The sequence below is a fragment of the Sinohyriopsis cumingii genome, chromosome 6 (genome assembly GCF_028554795.1).
Source record: "Sinohyriopsis cumingii isolate HCF-2022 chromosome 6, ASM2855479v2, whole genome shotgun sequence".
Lineage (NCBI taxonomy): Eukaryota > Metazoa > Mollusca > Bivalvia > Unionida > Unionidae > Sinohyriopsis > Sinohyriopsis cumingii.
Genome location: NC_142966.1, coordinates 131815457 through 131837715, shown reverse-complemented (window position 1 = coordinate 131837715; position 22259 = coordinate 131815457). Strand labels below are relative to the sequence as shown.

At 33.8% G+C, this 22259-nt stretch overlaps 1 protein-coding gene across 1 annotated transcript; it reads right to left on the bottom strand.

Moving 5' to 3' along the window:
* Positions 1-10924: 10924 nt before the first annotated feature.
* On the bottom strand, positions 10925-21483 carry LOC149797991 (uncharacterized). Its single transcript, XM_089960522.1, has 8 exons — positions 21360-21483; positions 19620-19967; positions 16968-18154; positions 16321-16425; positions 15730-15925; positions 13888-13983; positions 12415-12525; positions 10925-11759 (listed from the first exon to the last, which is right to left on the bottom strand). The coding sequence occupies exons 1-8, from the start codon at positions 21405-21407 to the stop codon at positions 11466-11468; spliced, it is 2385 nt and encodes a 794-aa protein (XP_089816648.1). The 5' UTR covers positions 21408-21483; the 3' UTR covers positions 10925-11465.
* Between the last annotated feature and the right edge of the window lie 776 nt (positions 21484-22259).

Here is a 22259-nt window from a genome sequence, read left to right as displayed (position 1 = left end):
CATTCATCTTCAATACAACAGGAAACCAAATGTAAATTTGCCTGTCATACAACAAGGCATCTATCCTGAAAATCAACAGGAAAGCAAAGGTAGATGCACAAAAAATGTATAACTATTTTGCCACTGATGGTCAAGTTAATACCAAGAATGACCAAATCAGAAATATTATGTTCTAATTTTTGTGGTGATATAAATGGATAACATAATTAGACAATTTGAGAAAAATGAAAATGATAAAAGGACTTAGTATTATGTGAAAGAATTAATACAGTAAAACCTGTCTTGAGAGACCACTGCTATGAGAGACCGCCTGTCTTGAGAGACCAGGTTCTCCATGTACAGATTTAGAGATTATATAGTGTTATAACCTGTTATGAGAGACCACCTGTCATGAGAGACCATTATGCTTTGGCAGAAGGGGTGGTCTTTCAAGACAGGTTCCACTGTACAGCTAAATCAGAAATAGAGATGTTATTAACATCCTGTAATGATACTACATTTTGCTTTTAAGATTAATTTCAAACATTTATGTTAAATATGGACCCTTTGTCGAGGAATATTGTACAGCAAAATGTTCATGCATTATAATGTATATGAATGAAGATGTAGACACGTTTCATTGCCATGTACAGCATTACCTGACCATGGTTTATTTTTCTGCTTTAGCTATTTCAAAATACTGAGTTCATGTCACCTACTGCTGCACAAGCGAAATGCCTGCCACAAGAAACCAGATTACTTCAATGTCAGAGTTTCTAAAATCCACTGAGATTATTCTCAATGGACACAGATCCATGTATGAAAGTGGTTTTTATGATAATGATCTTGTACAGTAATACTGAAGAAATAATTTAATGTGTAACAAAGCCAAATCATGTGTACACTTGCATAATATGTATCATTTTATTTGTATTTAACCTTGTTTCGTGTGCTGCATGGTCCAGTTGTTATATTTGTAACAATTTCACAGACACCATTCCAGTGGCCTAGTGGTTAGTTCATCCACTTCAGATGTGGGAGGTCACGGGTTTGAACACTGGCCTGGTCATACCAAAAACTTACAAAAATGGTACTAACAGCTGCCTCGTTAGGTGCTTAGCATTAAGAGGTTAGCATTAGGACTGGTCGGCCTGATGTCAGGATAATGTGCCTGGGTGGGACATCGTGCTACATGTCTTTGGCATGATGCCCCAATGCTAGACATCACTATAAACTGCCTCAACGCAGACATTGTAGCAATATGACTGAAATGTTTTTAAAGCTATGTTAAAAATCCAACACACACACAGTTTCACAGTGAGTGGTAGAAATTGGGGGAGGGGCCTGTAACCCGTATGCTGTGGTGCTGTTGGCTTGGAAGAAAGTATTGTTTCAATCGAAGTGAGGGACCAAGACTTTGGGACCAGTGGTTCTGCAGGAAATTAGGAGACTCTTGGGGGATTCTTCAGCCAACTGGGCATGATAGAATTAGTTGCATTATTTTTAAATTTTTATATTGTACATATGCTAAGTATATAAGTCTTACATACCAAGCAGATGCAGAATTAAATTCAGAAATATATTTACAATAAGAAATTCATAAACATGTTAATTAGAAACAAAATGTGTTTTATTTTGTTCAGTTGGAACAGTTACACAAGCTGTTGATAAATGTTTAATGACTTTTTTTGTAACTCAGTTTTGAAATTATGGACAGCATACAAATTTCCTATCATTATATGGCAATAGCAGCAGTAATAACTGAAGTTTGTGTGTGTGTGAATTTTTTAAAATGGCATGAACAATTTTCATAATATCACTACAGTGTCTGCAGTGTGGCAGTTCATAGTGATGTCTAGCACTGGGACATCATGCTGCAGACATGTAGCATCTTGTCCCACCCTGTCACATTACCCTTACACCAGGTTGACCAGTCCTAACACTAACTTCTTAATACTGAGAGGCAGGCGAGGCAGCTGCTGGTAACAATTTTATAAATATTTGATATTAGTTGGCCGGGGTTCGAATCCACGACCTCCCAGTGTGAACACTCTAAATACTTAGGCCGCTGGAGTAGTCATTAACCACTGAAGGACAAATTGCCAATACTTTATAATTCACAGGAAGTAACTATATACAGACTGTTCAAGTTAAATTAGAAATGGTGTCATTTGAATCATTGAATCAGCAAGATCATTTCCCTCTGATGTATTGTAAGGATAGTGAAACCAGTTAGTTAGGGACTGGGGGTGACTAGACCAGACCTGCAGATGGGAGGGTATGTCCACATCATATCAGGCATCACTTTTTTCTATATGTTCAAGTTATTTTATTCTGTTTTGATCTGTCAAAAATGGTGAATAAGACATGGGAAGTACATGAACATACGGCAGAGAGAAACAAATGAGGTTTTAAATTTAAAAAAAACAGCAGACTCACTTTATTACTTAAAAGAGAGATTAAGACAGCAAGGTTTCGTTACTCTGTATTGTAATAATTTAAATGAAGCTTTTTCTCTGTATATTTCTACTCATCATCATCGCAGTATAAGAAGACCTAGGCAGCTTAAACTTAGTAACTTTGCTATCCTCCTGATAAACTTGTAGGTATGTTTTCATTACATTTGTAATGGGCTCTAGTGGTTATGTTGCCTACACATTTCTTTTGAGAAATTAGCAGAGCATGAGAGAAAGTGAACAAGTTCTCAAAGTTTTAGATGTCCTATATACAAGTATGAATAACATTTTCTGAAACACAATGGATGACAACATGTGGAAAACAACTCATCACAAGCAGGAAAACACATATACACTTAAGGTAATAAAACACTTGAACAACATTTACAATAAATAATAGGTTAGGACCAAAAGTTATAATTGTGACTGGATGATTTGTTTTCATGTCAGTCCATGTAAAGATTCAAGAAGATGCAATAATTCATTCTAAATGCTTATTAAGGACACACAAATTACCTACCGTTGTCATGAATTTTTAAGTTGACTGATTACAAAGATTAATGATGAGCAGAGATGTATGATTACCAACATTCCTAGGAGCAAATAAACTGAATGAAAAACATATAGGCTCAGACCAAGAGCTTGTGATACACAAAGCATGGGTATAGCTGTTCAGTTTATTGTAAATTAAGAAAAGAATGTATAATTCCACTTGATTTTCACATACTGAAAGATCGTTGTCCTTGTATTCTTTCTTCCTCAGGATTTGAGATTCATACTTACATTGAAAAGGCATCTGACACTAGAAAGTACAAAGCAAAATTGTGAACTTGGAAATATGTCACCAAGATGATGTAATCATATCTGATCTAATGACAAATTATGCGATAGGGACTGAGACAGATTTTGTTTTCACATTGAAGCAAGAATGATTTGCTAAGAACTGCTAAAAATTTCACAAAAGGAAATTGTTGACTAAACAATAATTAGCTTAGAATAAGCCTTGATATTGTGTAAAATATATAGACAGTGGTCTTGAAAGTATTACAATTCAGCAAGAAAAAAATGATAACTGCTGTGCAATGATTTCCTGACATTTTTTTCACAGGGATATTTGAGCAGCAGTTTACAGAAACAATTAGATATTTCTTTCAGCAATAAAAAGACACAAATTAGTAATGCTAAAGTAAGCAATTTTTATACTGATCACCTTTGTCTCTGGCTTCATGTCAGAAGCACATGATCATAGATTGTGTGGAACAGGACATAACATAGATGTGTTCAACAAGGAATACAGATAAATGAAAAGGACATAACATAGATGTGTTCAACAAGGAATACAGATAAATGAAAAGGACATAACATAGATGTGTTCAACAAGGAATACAGGTAAATGAAAAGGACATAACATAGATGTGTTCAACAAGGAATACAGATAAATGAAAAGGACATAACATAGATGTGTTCAACAAGGAATACAGATAAATGAAAAGGACATAGCATAGATGTGTTCAACAAGGAATACAGATAAAAGAAAAGGACATAACATAGATGTGTTCAACAAGGAATACAGATAAATGAAAAGGACATAACATAGATGTGTTCAACAAGGAATAATGAAAAGAAAACATGCATCCAAAATATATATTTGTTTTGTTTCTGATGCACAGGTAAATATTCAGAACAAGTTGTTAGAATAATATCCTCAAAAGATCCATGCCATCCTAATTAAATAATAAATAAGTGTACATAAAAGATCAGCAAAATATTTGACAAATTGTGTTAAAACAAAATTCACAATAGATTTGATTGAAACAACATATAAACATGTTTTGATTTTTGGTTGATATATTTCCAAACCCTGTGTAAAAAAAATCTTACAACAGAAATTAGTTTTTAAGAGGCAACAATGTAATTATCAGACATCATGGTCTTAATTTAATATATTGTTAGGCTTTCTTGTTAGTGTATACCAAGAAAAGCTAATACCTTATTCCTTATAGATGATTGTATGAATTTAGAGTAAGTAAAAGATGCAACCAACTTAACAAAGGTAGCATTGTAAAATATCTGTATGAGTGACAGTATTAAAATGTAAGTCATAAATGATCTTCATGAAAAGACTAGAATTGTAATCATCTTTTACTCAAAAGATTAGTAAGAGCAGTTATGATTGATGAAATACTTGAAAATTACATGAAAAAAAGAGCTTTTAATGAGGCTGGAGTATTCATTTGAACACAATGTAGGAAATGAACTAGTTAATCTTGTACCCATAATATAATATAATCATGCTGTGAAATAAATTTTTAATTTGAGAATTTCATAATAGATTTTTTTTAATGCTTTTGCCTAATTTTGTTCCTAGTATGTCAGTTCAAAAAGCTTTTAGGGCCACACAGTTATTGTATTAGTTCATCATTCATATCGTCTTTCAACAATCAAACAACTTTCTTGTTAGCAAATATTCCTTATATGTTATAACTTTTGTAATGATCTGTGTTGTATAACGGAATATTTTGCATCATATCATTGTCAAAGTTGTCTGTTGTAGACACTAATGCAGAGAGAATCTGTATCTGTCAATAATATGTAAATTTATTCACCATGTTGTTTCTTTAGTTTCTTGTAGCAAGACATACGTCATCAAAACTGCCTTCTTCCAACACTGTAATGCCACCATAAATTGGTTTGGCTTAATTTTTTTTTCTTGTTCTTAAAACCCATCTTTATCTGTTATTCTTCTCATAGATGAAATATCCTTTAGAAGTTGAAATTTCTTTTCATCAGTATAGATTTATACATACGTTCTCTTTCTTAAATTTTCCATCTGTTTTCCAAAGACAGTTATCAGTTAACCCTAAAGACCATCCTTCTCAAACTTATTGTGGGTTTTTATGTCCTATGTATTAAGCTCAATTTATGATTTTATCATGACTCTATCGATATCACTGCACTACTAACCTTTTTTGTGAATAAGTTGGCAGCATTTTGGAAAAAAATATGTCTCATGTAAGTACTTCCAAATCTCAGTCTGGCCAACTTTTATGGAATTGAACTTCTGATAAGACTGATCAGGAATCCTTATGTTCCTATGTGTATGTTTTTGTAAGAAGAAATGGCATGTTAATTCTGATTGCTACAAATTGAAATATAAGCATCAAAATAAAGACAGCTGTTGCAAATGCTCTTATTTCTAATCGGTCATGATCATGGTGATATGTTAAAAGCAAACAAACCTCGGATTGATTTTATTATGGAGTATTATGAAACATTTATTTCGAAAGGTTCCATATCACTTATTGATGATTCTACCAAATCTGTTCCTAATGAAATATTAAGGAACACAGGGGCTTCTCATTCTTTTATTATCAGGTACTTTGCTTTTATCTGAGACGTATTCTTCTAATGAAAGTGTTGTTATTCAGGGAGTAAAGTGCAGTTTTGGTAATGCTCTTCATTTTGTAAATTTGTCATGAGACAGTCCCAGGAACCGTGACAGTCGGAACAGCGGCGTCTTTACCCGTCGAGGCTATTCGTTTAGTATTAGGCAGTGGCCTAGCTGGATATATTATGTAGTTAATCCACTGGTAACTGACAAGCCTTGTTTGGATCAAAACGTTGATCATTTTGGGAATGAAATCGCAGATTTATACCCTGCTTCAGCAAGTACTATAGCCATGGCAAAAAGGGCTCTTGAGAATGATGGTAACCAGGAAATTATTTCTTTAGCTGACACATTTATTTGTCAGTCTTCTGATGAGGCCACTTTTGCCTTTAGTAGTTTTCAATCATGAGGTATTGGTCACATTTATCCACATACTAGTATTCGTTATCTTTATTCTAATCAGGATAGCAAAGAAGACAATCAGTCGTTGTCGAACAGGAACAAGATCCTGAGAGGTCCTGTTTATTTCAGAGGAATATTAGCGACACTTAAGATGCAGAAGCACCAGTTTTGTTATTCTGGGTTCTTATGAGAAAATGGAGACCATCAGAGGTACCTGCTGGTGACGAGTGGTCACTGAGCTTTCAAATTATTGCTCCTGAATAATATCGAGAGGAAATCCTTAGTCTAGCCCATAAATCTCCTTTCGCTGGTCATTTAGGAGCCAATAACACTTGCCACAAGATCTTGAATAATTTTTATTAGCCGAAAATTAAAAGTGACTTTTCTAAATTGTCAATTCTAGAAAAACCCAATCAGAAGATACCCAAGGCCTATCTGCAACTTATTCCTGCATTTGACGAACCATCCAGAAGAATATGATGGACTGTATCAACCTCTTACTGAATACCAAGTCAGACATCCTATTCTTCAGATGCAATTTCTTTAAGGAATATTAAAACTAAAATTATTGTAAAAAAAACTTTGATAATATACTTTAAAAACTTTTTGGCCTTCCCAAATCTCTTCAGTCTGATCAAGGGTAACATTTTATGTCTGGAATTGTTCAGCAAGTTCTGTTTGAATTGGCCATCCAACAGTTTAAGTCTTCTGTCTCCATGACAATCAAAGAGCTCTAGAAAGATTAAAATCAAACTTTGAAGAAAATGATTTGGTCATATTGCTTTGATACAGGAAAAGATTTAGGCGAAGGTGTTAATTTGTTGTTAGGGAATCAGTTCAAGAATCATTAGGTTTTAGTCCCGTTGAACTTGCTTTTGGACATACTGTCCGTAGACATTAAAGATTTTGAAAGAGTCAGAAATTTATCTTCTTGACTCGCTGATTTGAAATATAAGTTGTCAAAGGTTTGTTGAGTAGCAAGAACTAATCTTCACTCTACCCAGTCAAAAGAAATTAAGGTATGACAGAAACACCAACGAAAGAAGTTTTTCATCTTGGTGATAGAGCTCTGGCTCTCTTGCACTTACCCCAAAATCCTCTTTAGGCTAGGTATTATGGACCTTATACAATTGGAAAGAAAGTAAATGACTTAAACTGTTTCATTAACAGTCCTGGGAGGACGAAACAGAAACAACTTTGCAATATAGATATGTTAAGGAGTATGTCGATTGAAGCAGCTCTGAAAAACAGTCAGTTTAATTGTACCTGTCCCACACATTGAGGATTTTTAAAAAAAGCATGCAATGGGACTGTGTTGGCTTGGATTTAACCAGTCTTCGGAATTAGGATATACTGAGTAATTATGTGAGCATAAGCACTTGCTTCCAGATGTTTCAACATGTACAAGTAAAATCTACCATGATATTGAAATCGTAGATCTACACCTGTGAAACAGCATCCTTACAGAATGAATGATCTCAAGCAGGAATGTCTGGAAAGAAACGAAATTCATATTTGCTGGAAAATGATTTCATTGAACCTAGCAAATGTACCTGGAGTTCACCATATTCTAGTGCTGAAGGCAGATATTACTTTCCGCATGTGTATCGACTATAGAAAAGTGAACAGTGTCACCAAAACAGATTCATTTACAATGCCAATAATCGATGACCGCATCGTCAAAATTGGATTCTGGCAAATTTTACTGACGAAAAGAGCGAAGAAAATTTCGGCTTTTGTTCATCCTGATGGACTTTATCAATATAAAGTGATGTCATTGGATATGAAAGGTTCTCCTTCAACTTTCAAGCATTTAATGAACAGAGCATGATAACATCTGGTCTACATAACTGTGACGCTTACATAGATGCAGTCATCATTACAACAACACATTGAACGATCACTTGCAAACTATTGGGAAATTCTTTGTCTGATTCAGTTATTGCAATTGGACTATTAATATAGGTAAAGTGAGCATTGCCGTGCATGTGTTACATTTTTAGGACATATAATGGGACACAGTCAAGTTAAACCTATGGAAACTAAGGTCAACACTATCTCTGAAGTCCCTGTGCCTATCAATGAAAAGCAACTGACGCTATTTTGGTGTATGGTTGGATGTTATCGAAAATTGTGTTCCAATTTTTCCATAGCTACTGAATCCTTGACCAGTTTGTTGAGTAAGAAAACCAGGTTTCATTGGTCTGACAAATGTCCAGTTTATATAATACAGGTGTCCAAAATTACGTCTTTCATTATAAAAATTGGGAAGATAATCATACGTTGTTAGACCGATTCTATATATATATATATATATATATATATATATATATATATATATATATATATATTGGATTGCTTTTCATTCAAATGCTTCCACATTATCGGCTTAACAGAGCGATTAAATACTTTCACTGCAAGCGCTTTTTGTCTGCATAAGTGGAAACTATGTTTAATATGTTCTTTCTTGAACTGTACGTAAAAATCTTTTCCTCATGGAATGATATTTTTTCCATTTTTCCTCTGTTCGTCCCAAATGTTTGATGTAGGTCATCTCTTTTTTTTTTGTTTTTACTCTTTTAGCTAAGTCGTATTTGGAAATATATCTGTCACTGTCAAAATAAATTTGCATTCATTCTTAATTTTTTTTTAATAACCCCATATATGAACTATTCCAGCCTGGATCAGAATCTATGTAAACAATATACACCATTCTACTGAAATCATATTTTTCTCTGTTTTTGTAATGTGTATGTAGACTATATTATCAGCCAATCTTTAAGTTCATAATATTTTGTCGGACTTAAATTTTGCTTCTTATTTGTCTTTGCACTTGCGTCACTATCAAGCTTAATTGGCCTTCTCAACTGATTAATATTTGCGAAAGCATCTGGTCTTTTAGGACCGTAATATAGACCCCTTAAATACTTTGTACACGTTAAATATGTAAGTTGTATGGCCTTCCGGATTAATGAAGAATAAAAAATCCCACCGTACCTGCTATGCATAGCAGTCTATTATTAAAGCCAGCACATGTATGCACTGGTTTGATTACGGAATTAAATATGGTATTATACGCATGGCTTATCGATTGGTTTTACTACACGATTAAATGTAGGATTTGCCTGTTCTCTCTCAACTGAATGTTTATTCAGACTATATACTTGGTTTGACTGGAGGCGGGACCGAATAAGTTCCATGTAGACCCTTCTTTAATAAACGATTGATACCGCCATGACTCTGCCTTTTTGTGCATACACTTTTTGGTAACATGGTGTTCGTAGGCCTTATCATACCATGCTTATTAGTTAATGTGTCTCTGACTGGAAGTGCTTTCTTGGGTCAAGAACATTAAAATCTAATAATTTTTATGCGATAGTCCGTACGAATAATAACGGCATACTTTATAATATTGATCGGTACGAGTTCAGAGTGTAGGTGCCTTTAGTGATCGAGTTGTCTCAATGAAAATATTACACCCGTCGACCTGACCATGATATCTACCGTGGGTTCTCTAAACGTTTGCTTTTCTTTAAAAAAAAAACATAGTAACCGCATGGGTTGAAGATCGATGCCGACGGTGGTCCATATTTGTGTATCATAAAAATTTGGCGACCGCTGGCCAAGGTTAATTAGTAAAATGTTGAGTACCAATCATCTTGTGAAGATTAAATGATGGGGTTTAAGGTTTAAGCTAGTGATGAAAGTCTACGGTTAAGTGGCCCAGGATTCGTATATCAGATAGAACTAATGTTCGGCAAACTAATAATCAGTTTCCGGATTTCCAGGGATAAAAAGTATATTTTGAGGTTTGATAGATTACAACAGTGCATCGTTACAGTTCACCTTACAGTTTATTAACATTTTCAAGCTCAGTAATTTTGAGAAGTCCTTCTCGAGGCATTGTAGCTGCTGATGCAAAAATTTGAAAACTAATGTAAACAAAACTTAAATAAAAATGCAGACTTTTCTCAATCAAGACTTGCAATTATTCACCAAGTTATTGAGCTGAAATATTGCAAATTAGTAAACAAATTTAATTATTGGGCTTCTTTACAACCAACAAATGACAACAAAAACCCCACAAACAACTGATATATGGATATAGTCCTTTCATAACCCTCCTATCAGAATAGTTCTGTTTATACTATAGTTTAGAATGAGTATGTGTTCGAACTATAGGGATTCATCTACACCTTGTTTTAGAAATGAAAGAAGAAAAAAACATGAAGAAAGATAGGTGAACAATAGTTGCAATGCATCCGTATATTAGATAGCAAAACGCCTCAAACCGCTGAACATAAATTTATAAAACTTTACAGTTGTGTTGCCTTCAAATAAGCAACTGTATAGACTATTCATCGTGCTTACCTGTCATCCCCGGGGGCTCTGGGAAGTTGTCAAATGTCAGAAGTACAATGCTCGTGTGTTTGTTTTATTTTTTCCCCCGCATTTGTTTTATTTTTTAACATCTATCCGGACGGCGTCTTCTGTGTATGCGGTGTATTACATTGTCATCAGGGAACAAGGCCGAGGCACTAAGTATAGATTATTCCCTCACACACACACACACACGCACACACACACACACAGACACACAATTTTCGAACAGTTTAATCATTGCATTTATCATTTAAAAGAGATATGCGTTGGAAATAGGTGGTTAATCTTACCTTACTCATCTATTTCAATCGAGCCAGTTGATTAAATTCTTTATTTCTTTACCTACCTCATGTTTTGTAGAAGCCGACTATGCTACAGTACAGTACATTGCGTTTGAAAATCCTGATTGATTGAAAAATAACGGAACTAATTTGTACGTTACTTCCTTTATAGACTTTACTATTGCTATAGTTTCCTCAGAAGTCAATATAATCAGTAGAAACCCTCCATTCCCATCCCCAGCGAATGATAGTTTAGCTTAAACTCTCAACTTTCGAAAGTTAAAAAAAAAAAAAAGTAACCTACATTTGGTCAATTCTCAACAATAACTATAGGCACCTTTTTGGAAGCTATAGCATATTGCTATTGCCGGGATTAGAGAACTGACCAAGAAAACACTTTTCCTTATGCTTGACGATAATAATAATCGCTTTGCATTTCGTATCGGTATAAATTTAAAGTTGGTAAAATTCAAATCTTAAAAGAGAACCAATCAATACAAGTTATGTATTTTGCTGCTGCATCCGGTCTTGCGTACACGCTTACAAATGACTCTAACATGTGTTCAACAAATACTGCTACTCCTTATTTAAACTGTCTGTCATCTGTGCCACGCCTTTCGATATTAAAGGTCCACCTTCATCAAGATAAACACAAGGCCAAACGAAGTACTCCACAATTGTTCCGGATTGTTTGTAAGATCTGAAGATATCATTGTGCGGGGTTCTCGCTTGACCCAGATGCAAGTACATTGGGGGATCTTGTATACACATCAACCAGGTGATCTCAACACAACGTACGGTGTACAGGTAAAGCTTCTTGTTTTCATTCACAGAGGATACAATGCTTTTCCCAATCTGTCGAATGATCATCTGAAGAAAAAGATAAAATTTCGGTTTCTTCCATTCGATTAAACTGATTAAGCACCCGGGATTTCAAACCAATATTTTTTTTTCTTTTCATGGATTATCCTAACAATCGTCAATTACAAAACTCTTGTATGAGGGTCTCCTGAATTTTCATTTATGTTATCCCACTTTCATGTCAGCCATGTATTATTATTATCATTATTACTATTATTTGCTTGTTTACATGCACTTCGACAGGAGAATGATATTCATAAAACATTTCTATACTGACGACGCTGCATTTCCGTTTCTTTCAAGCTTCGTTGGCTGCATAAGGAAAAAATAAAATTTATTTCTCAATTATCAGTATTCATTTATTGACTTTAAATGTAATCTTGTCCTATATAATACACACATGGACGGAGACATGTACTACAATTAGTAAAAATTATCTATCATTTCAAATAACGCAACTGTTACTACTAAGTACCAGTACATACCAAACATGAACAACCAGTACAATCGTTGATAGCAACAATTTCCAGGTTAGAAAATGTAACTACACTGAAAAAATTAGACACTTATTCCATTCCCAGTCTTTGAAAATGCAGCTTCCCTGAAACATTTGGACACTTATTCCCTTCCCGGTCTTGAAGATGGTTTCATGTTACACATCTACCTGTTTCATTTTGTGCAGTGAAACTGGACCAAACTGCTTTCGTAGTTCTTTCAGCGGATAGGAGAGCTCATCTAATTCGACCGTGCCAAACTGCTCAATTCCGACGTTATCCTATAAGCAAATTATTTAAAGTAAATAACACCGACACAGCAAATCCGCGGCCAGTTTCGCTTTACTGCGTCTTCAGTCTGACTTCAAATGGTCGTGTAAGTCGTTAAATCCCTTTTGGTTTCAATGAGTTCAATGTTATCAACAAAATGACGTCATGTAGTTAAATTGTACACAGAGAAGTTCAACCCACAAATTTATTTAATATCTTAATTGAATTAATAGCCAAAACGCAGCATACTTTTAGCTATACTTGTCTCAGTTGAAGACTATAACAATAAATCATTTATAAAGAAATGGTTTGGGGTTGTTGTCTTTTTTTTTTCTTCTTCTTCTTTTAAATATATAGAACTGAAATAATTAATTTATCAATTTGCCAAGTTTATATATAATCTTTGAACTTAAAGCGGTTATAACACTGTCTATCCAACATGTTCAAATTTTGGGACTATATATAAAGTTCATTAATAACACTGAATCAAATTCGACAAATTTAAATAAAAATATAATTGTTCGTCTATATTCTGTATATGTGTCGCATAAATAAAGAACCATATATGTGTAATTTACCAAAATGCAAGAAGTTCATTATAAACTTCTTTATGGTAAATTGTTTTGGAGACACGTTCCAATATAGTGTATTTTAATTTGCTATTACTACACACTTTTTAATCGGATTCACCGGAGCAATAATATAGCTTTCTTCACGAACAGCTCTAATCTTCGAAGTTAAATGAAATACGATAAGCAAAGCTGCTTGCCATCCAGGAATATGTAATGAGAGATTAAAATGTTTGTATTTTGGTTCATTTTAAGACATGGGAAAGTTTCAGACCCGTCATGTATTGATGGTTGGTAAAAGAAAATAATTAATTTGCACCGAAAATAAATACACAATAACCTAATAAAGCATATTTACATGTCTAGGTAAAGGTCCAGGCAACACGACCTTCTAAATAATTAAAATCATCCATAAAACATTATATATATATATATATATATATATATATATATATATATATATATATATATATATATATATATATAGTTTGGCATGCCCGCAACAGATTGGGACAGTTATATTACTACTATTGAACCGATTGCTTTCATTAGTAATATTTACTACAAGAATGTCGCTTATATGTTGCCAATATTTGTTTTGATAATACATGTCATAAAATCGCATTATCCAAATGAACTGTTGTCTTATCTTTCCTACGTCCTCCACTTCTTCTTCCTCTTTGTTTCCTTCTCTTCTTCTTCTTCTTCTTGTCGTTACTACTACTACTGATATTACTAATACTGCTATTACTACTGCCCCTAGTGATATTACTATCACTACTACTACTACTACTGCTACCATACCTTGGATCCATTTGGAAAGAGTATTTCTTTTCTGACAAAAGTTTCAATGTTGGTCATCTGTCCTTTGGCGCACTTGTCACAAAACTGGTATGCAAACTGTTGCGAGAATCATCAAGTCAATTTTTGAGGTATAAAGTCACTATATTCATGTAAAGATCAAATGCTCGGTTTATATCATCAAAATGTAACAATATAACTTCAAATATTTTCAACGGCTAACCATGGCAAATCTCCAACTTTTTTATTTTATAGGATCCCGACCGCTACATACCCACAGCCAATGACCAGGGGCCAGAACATGGGACTCCTTACATGTTATATATTTCTTCTTATTTCACTACACTAGCATTGCAATTATCACTATACCCTAATATATTTTTGTACATATTATCCTTGACAACCTTCCGGGGAGCCCATGCCAAAAAAAGTCATGAGGCAACAAACGAGCAAACGGATATATGGAAACACGGACAGATGAAATGGAGGACGATATGTCGGACACTATAGCGTGGATATATATATAGTCAACGGGTCGGCTTTAAACCGTCCTCATCAGTTTGATAGAAAAATATAACAGTACGGTAACATTTAACCTGTTTGGAAATTCAAACGTGTATTAAAATTTAAAACTACTGAGAATTTTGTATAAAAAAAATACCTCTTTAAAATGAACCGTAAACCGTTTATTCTGGATGAAGCACAATACGTTTTATCCCTAAACATGCTATCCATATGATTGCCAATGTGCCCAGGGTATGTTTTCTTGTAGTTGAAAACACTTGACTTACTTGGTCCTTATCCAGTTTCTTGTATTAATATTTTGAAAACATTAATTTCATATTTGTTTGATAAAGGTGAAAATATCAGCGAATGTACTGTTTTTAACTTTTTCATTACGCGACTTTATCCACAAACAAAGCCTAGTCTTGTAAGGATTATATTTGTAACAGAAATAAGATGAATACCTATTACACCCCTTTTTAATATGGTCTTATCGTTTGTTTTTTTCTGATCGATTTATCACAGGGTTAGGGGCGATGCCCGTAATAAAATTATCAATGCTTTTGAGGTACTCAACTTTTCACCGAGTTGTTCTCTTCGTATTTATTAATATAGAAAGAAAGTAAATGATTTTCGTCTTATAATAATAATAATAATAATAATAAACAGAAGAAGAAGAAGACACATCAGAAGCTCTAAGCACTTTACCATATTAGATAACACAAAGACATATACATGTACAACGACAAGATAACAAAAACAAACACTATGAAATTGCAAAGCAAAAACATGCTGACAATAATTAAAGAAGTAAACATAATTAAGTATTTAAGTTTGTTCTTGTAGTCGAAATAGGTGAGTTTTAAGAGCACTCTTAAATGAGATAAGAATGTCATTGTGTCTAAGATCTATGAGCAATTCGTTCCATTTATCTGGTCCCTGATATGCCAACGAACGAAGTCCGTATGACCTGTACATGACATGTTGTGTAATGACAGCGCACGGTCAAGAGTGACACATAGGTTTCGTACTGACTGTTAATTTAATGTTGGTATTGTTGATACTTATTGTTTGAAGTAAACGATATGAATGAGACAGTCTTTGTTTGATAGATCAATCAATATTCATCTTGCCAAACGTTCTTTATTTTTTCTTTTCCTTGAAAACTTACAAATTAAAACAAAACAAATATTCATTTTTGCAAAATAAGCAAAGAATCAATACAATTATCCATTTATTAATATGTCAGGTGTGTAGGAATAAATTTAATACGGTTTTTGTGCTTCAAGTTAGAATTGCAAATTAAAAATATATCTCCGAAATCACACACAAAATTCATACCATTACAATTCGTAACAATGTCGAAATAGCATCTTCCTTTCCGGATGTCTCTGATATTTCTTCATAAGCATCGGTCCATTCATTATCATAGAGTTCAGAAAATTGCTCGGCCAATTTAGTTGGTCGATTCTTGTCGTTTAGATTTGTTATTCTTGGATTTCCACTCTGTAACGTCGCGCTAGCCTTTTGACTTAGCCTTCCAAGAAAAATCATACAACATTTAAAGCGATATAATTAAAACCAGGATTGGTTGCGGAATAATATTGCTAACATCATCAATCGCTGAGAGAGGATATCTTTTGCAATGTATTTTTTCAAGTGGGTTGTTTTCACTACAACTTTTCATATCAGTATATATCAAGGAAGCCATGACTGAAATAACGTATGATGAGTCAGAGGGCAAGCTTAAAGTCTGAAGAAATGTTCCAAAATATTTTCCTTAGCTCATTGTCCTTTTCTCTCTAAACATTGTCGAACAGAGAATAACAAACGCAATATTTTGTCAAATGGAAATATGTGCAAATATATGATTATAAAGCAATCTCTCTCTCTCTCTCTCTCTCTCTCTCTCTCTCTCTCTCTCTTAGATACCTCGTTAGCAACTCTTCTTTTGAACCTCTTAATTCCTCATTTTCCTTTTTCAAAATTCTTATTTCCAGTCTAAGATGTTCGGTGCCTTCTGTTACTTCTGCCAACCTTGCAAAAGAAGACCAGACATAGTTGCATACATGTAATATATCTGACATAATATATTTCTATTAAATGCAAGCAGACGAAAGACTTGTAATAAAGTACTAATTATAGGTATCTTATTGTTACGCGTTATTTTATCGTACATGTTTAGCTTTGTTAGTTTTCATACTGTTAAAGGTGTTATTTTGTCACTGAAGTTGACTATTTATAGATCAAAGTATTGTTCGTTAGCTTTCATTTGGATCAAAAAATTAATCATGTTTCTTTTTTTTTGAGATACATGGATATTGACAGGAAGTGGTGTTAATTAAATAATCCACTAGGCTATGGAATCTTGGAATATAAACGGGAACTATATATATATATATATATATATATATATATATATATATATATATATATATATATATATATATATATATATATATATATATATATATATATATATATTGGACGTGATCGTGTTTTTACTAGTTATACATTTATCATAATCTCATTAGAAAAAAAAAATAATTAAGTTATTGCAACCTTTTAAATAAAGTTACCCTGTGGATGACTGTGATCGTTTCGTCAACGTTTGTTCCTGCACCATACCAGTACCATCGCTCTGCGTGCCCACCGATATCATTAACTCTCTAGCTGTTTGATTCGGCATAGACGACTTTGACATATTCATCGATGTTATTGTATTGTCTCCTTGTACATTTACATAGTCAACAGTGTTCTGTCCACGTGATGAGGAGCTTTGATGTTTTTGTCGTGTTCTTCTTGCAGACATTGTGGCCCGTGAGCTGTCTCTGTGTAAAGAACTTTCTTTTTTAGTTTGTTTCGTATTGGCTGATTTGTTTGTTGAAGTTTTTCCACTGGTCCTTTCCTCATCAAACAAAAATAGTACACGATTAACCTGCCTTAGTTTCTTCCCATGTGGTCCTTTTGTATGGGATGTTCCACTACTATGTTTTTCTCTTTCCCTTGTGTTTAAACTGTTGACTTCTGTTTTCGGATTTAAATCATAGTTCAACATTTCTGGTTCCTGGCCCTCAGAACTCTTCATTGCATTTTGAGTGTCAATATGTGTATCTGCAATTAGATTTAAAACGTAATTCTTTACAGAAGTATCGTTATTGTCCCCTTCAGTCCATATTGTTTCATCGCGTTTGTCTGGTTCATGATCTACCAATGTCAAATTTGTACTTTTTTCATTCTTTTTAAAATCCTTTTCTGAAACATGTATATCTTCCAGCTGTTGTTCATCTATTCTCTCCTTCGAATTTTCCTCGTATAATACCGGCTGTTTCGTTTGATCCACTAGTTTCTTTCTTTTTATGTTATTATGTGCAACTTTTGTATCTTCGTTTTCCTCGCTGTTTTCATGTCCTAAATTTCGCTTCAACACATCAAAAAATTTAGGAGAACTTGACTTCATTTTTGGATCTTGTGGTGGGTTTTTCTTAAATTTGCCTAAATTTGGTTCCATACTTGAGGTTGCTCGGCGATCAGATTGGAGTATAGTTTTTGCGGTCGTTGTACTTTTATGACTTGAATGGGAAACCTTTGAAACAGTGTTTATTTTGGCAGAATGGCTTGATTTCTGGCGATCTGAACGAACTAGTGTTGCAACCTCTTTAGAAACATCACCGTCAGAGTAAACAAGACGTTCGCTAGATTTGTAATTTGTATGGCTCACTTTGCTGCTATCACTGCTCGATGTACTGTCAGGAAGTTGGTCTTTCTGTGAAAAAATACCACCAAACAAAATAAAAAGGTCATTATGGCAATGTTTCGAACAAATTAAAAATCAATAGGCAGATGATATCGCTTTTAGACAAAATAAAATATAAAACACATACCAATGAACAAGTTAATAGATTCACGTGTAGATCTGTGTTCATTCTGAAATAATATATGCGTTCACTTTTTTAATCTACCCATTACAAATGTTCGAGTGGCCGAGTGGTCTAAAGCGCTCTCCGTTACGAATCACTGCCATCTCACCTCTGTCTGCATGGGTTCGAGTCTCAGATTCAGCCAATGTGGGTATGTGAGAAAGCTTGCCAGTAGCTTCGTGGGTCGGTGGTTCTTTCTGGAGTTTTCCCGGGTTCTTCCTCCACCATTAATACTGGCCGCCATGTATAGCCTATCTTGTGCTGAAAAACCCCACAACAACGAAACAAATTTCCCAAACTATTGCGAAATAAAGACTGCATATAAAATAAATTCCATAACTTTGTATAGGTTTCCTTTCGCTATTCTAACCATCATAAACATTACCAGCATTGTAAATACTACTAATACATTAATAATAATAATAATAATAATAATAATAATAATAATACTTATTATTATTATTATTATTATTATTATTGTTGTTATTATTATTATTATCGCCATTGATGATGAAGGTGATGGTAATGTTGAATTGTATGCATGTCATTTATAGGACACACGGTACTAATGATATGGAAAAATTGGAACCAGCCTGGAAATGGGTGAATATAAAATAGAGTATAAATGGTTTAGCTGATCAGGATTGGTTAATAATTTAAGTCATGTTTTAGGAAAAAAGAATGGTTTGACAGCTTATCCCAGCTGTAAGTGAAAAAAAAATAGAGACTTTGTTTTATTGATGGATTTTCAGTCCTTTAACAGTCTTGAGTTTGGAACACTCATTACTAAAATTATCACCTGACTCTTTGGTGCGGAAATGAAAGCACATGGTTCTAACACATGCATGTTCAGAAAATGCCGCTGCTCATGTTCTTTTCTCTACACAGAAGCTGACATCCAGTTTTCATCTATACTGATAAATATTGGTTTGATCATGAGCCTCAGAAATTTTAAGTTATTGAATTTTTAATATCATGGTTTTTGCACAAGTTTATGGGAACTGAATTAGTACCGTGAATCCTCTTTTATCAATACGCAATTGTTAAGCGATTATAATGACATTTGGAGTTACCTCCCTTGTACTTGATTAAAAATCAAAGGGAGGCAAATAAATGTACAGTTTTGTATATGTTTATATTTTCCAAATCTTCTATAATCTGACAAAAAGAAAGCGGAATCAAAATAAGACAATATCGACTATAGATGATTGATATTGTTAATATTATTTCGTTATAAAATAAAACAATGAGTAAGCGTTAAACAGGATTATATTTGTACAATTGTTGGAAAATTATATTCAGTAGCCATACCTCCCTTTCAAACCTCATTCCTTTCTTAATCTCTTTCATTGCCTCATTCGAGTATTTCAAGAATATTTCCATCTTATCTCTTGATGTTCTGTTCGATGTATTCTGAAAAAATGCGGCCAGTAGGTCGAAAAGATTTTTTATTGTGTCCAAGTCGTTTCTGTTCACCAGGCCCACACCTGCAACGGCATCCAGTTCTTTCTTTGCCTTTTTTACCCTTTCCATGTTTATATTATTGTACCTCTTTGAATTGAGTTCCTTCATGATGTTCTCTGTCTCAACCAGCTCGAAAATTGGTGGGGTAAAAATTACATTCTTCATTGAATAACTCTTGGAATTGCCCCCCTTCTCCTTGATAAAAATCAAAGGGAGGCAAATCAATGTTCAGTATGGATTATGCAAATACTTAGTATCTTTAGCGACGAAGTGTTAGACTAAGTAATAATTAACATAATATGCATATTTCATTTTTATCAAATTTGTCCCAAAAATCATAAGAAAGTGAAATAAGAGAAATGTAAAATTTCCAAAATACCATTAGAAGAGCCTTTGTCTACATAATAGGATACGAAAAGGAGGAAATTTTAATAGTACATTTATACAATTATTTTTCATCTATATATCTTATGTCAATTATGAAGGCTGGCGTTATTGTTCTAGGAAATTTGCTGATCAAGTGAATATACAAAGGATTACAAACACAAATAATATTATTGGTTCCGTGATAAGCATTTCTTCTAAAGTACGTACTGCTGAGTAGGGTTTCTTTGGGGGTTGGGTTAATCCCCATTTTTCAGCACATGACAGGCGATACATATCAGTCAGTATATCAAGTGATGGAAGAGCCCAGGAAGAACCACCGATACATGCCAAGCTTTTTCACATACCCGTTTTTGTCGAGCCGAGACCAGAACTCAAGCAGATAGCGGAGATACGTGTGAGTGTAAAGACAAGCGCCTTAGATCACTCGGCTACCCGACACACTCGTATTTGCTGTCTGAACAAGATGTGATACTAATACATGCTTTTGAATCAAACGAAAGGTATAGTCTAGAAGTTTATCAGAATTCTATCTAAGAGTTAGCGTATGCTGTTCGAGATTTAGATACGCTACTGCGCACGATACATCAAATCTGATTAGTCAATGGCATTCCTGTTCTTTCTGCGGCGGTTTAAACCTACGCATGTAGAGTCTGGTGCAAGTGATATGACGTCAAAGGAAGGTAACTTTTATTTCCTGTCTGCATTGTGGTTGTCAGCGCCATATCGTATGAACTATTTGTATCGTTGTGGCCACTTATGCCAGGGGGTAACTTATTGACTTCTGAATTTATTTGATTTTTTCCCCCAAATATAAAAAACTAATGTTTATGGTCTGTAAGGAGACAATTATTAGTATCGAGAATTATTGCAGGTTTTCCTGATATGAAATGATTTTCCGCATTAAAAATGTAGTTACCATGAGAAGTCAAATACAAAGTACAGAAAGACCCCCTACCTACCCACCCACCCACCCACACGTTCTCACATTATTAACCAATGATGTTTAAACAGTGGGGACCACTTGAATTTGTACTCCGTTCCTATTACCGTAAATTTATATGCTTTACATAGTCTATTAGAAATAACTTACATCGCCATCTGTCGCAAAGTAATGGCGTTTTAAACGGGAACTTTGTATGTGTATTACTGATAATAATTTCATTCTTAGAAGGTACACAATTTGGTTAAGTCTGTACTTACCAACGGCAGTGTTTTTCTTCGCCCGAATTTGATGTCAAAGAAACTCATTTTTATAAGCCAGACTGTATGATGCTAGTAACAATTTCAACTCATTTTCAGATTGTACTTTATCTTGGATTATTACTGGATAACTTCCATGGTCGTTTGTATTAAATTATGAAGTAGTCTTTGAAACTTTAGTGTCAAGTATCTTTTCATTCGAAGCCAAATCAAAGGACATGCCTAGTGAACAAAAACAAAACCCTTTCTTGTAGTCGATATGAGAAGTCGTTTGTGAGACCAATATTGCTCCACTTTTACTCCTCTATATATAGAGTGATTTATGTAGACAATTTTTCTATATTCCTTCTGCTAAATTAAAGTCTATCAGTTGGATGCCATTTTGGGAATGATATAATTACCAGTAAAATGATGACGTTTGACTTAAAAAATTATAGTTCATATAGACTTGATTATTCTAAGACAAAATGACAAATAAAATTAAGAGGACGAGACTCGCGAGGGGAGACAGCGATCGATAAACAGCAAGTCTTATTGATAAGTAACTTGGCACATACATAGACAGGTAGATCCTATTGAGCTGGCCTGGTTAATTGATTGGCAGGATGATTGAACGGATCGATGAAAGAATGTATATATATATATATATATATATATATATATATATATATATATATATATATATATATATACATACATACATAGAGAGAGTGATATGGCGACTTCAGAACTTGAAAGATTTTTATAATTAAAATGTACAAATATTTTATAATTAAAATGTATAAATATGCCTTAAAGGAATAAAACACACACACACACACGCGCGCACACACACACACAAATACATATATATATATATATATATATATATATATATATATATATATATATATATATATA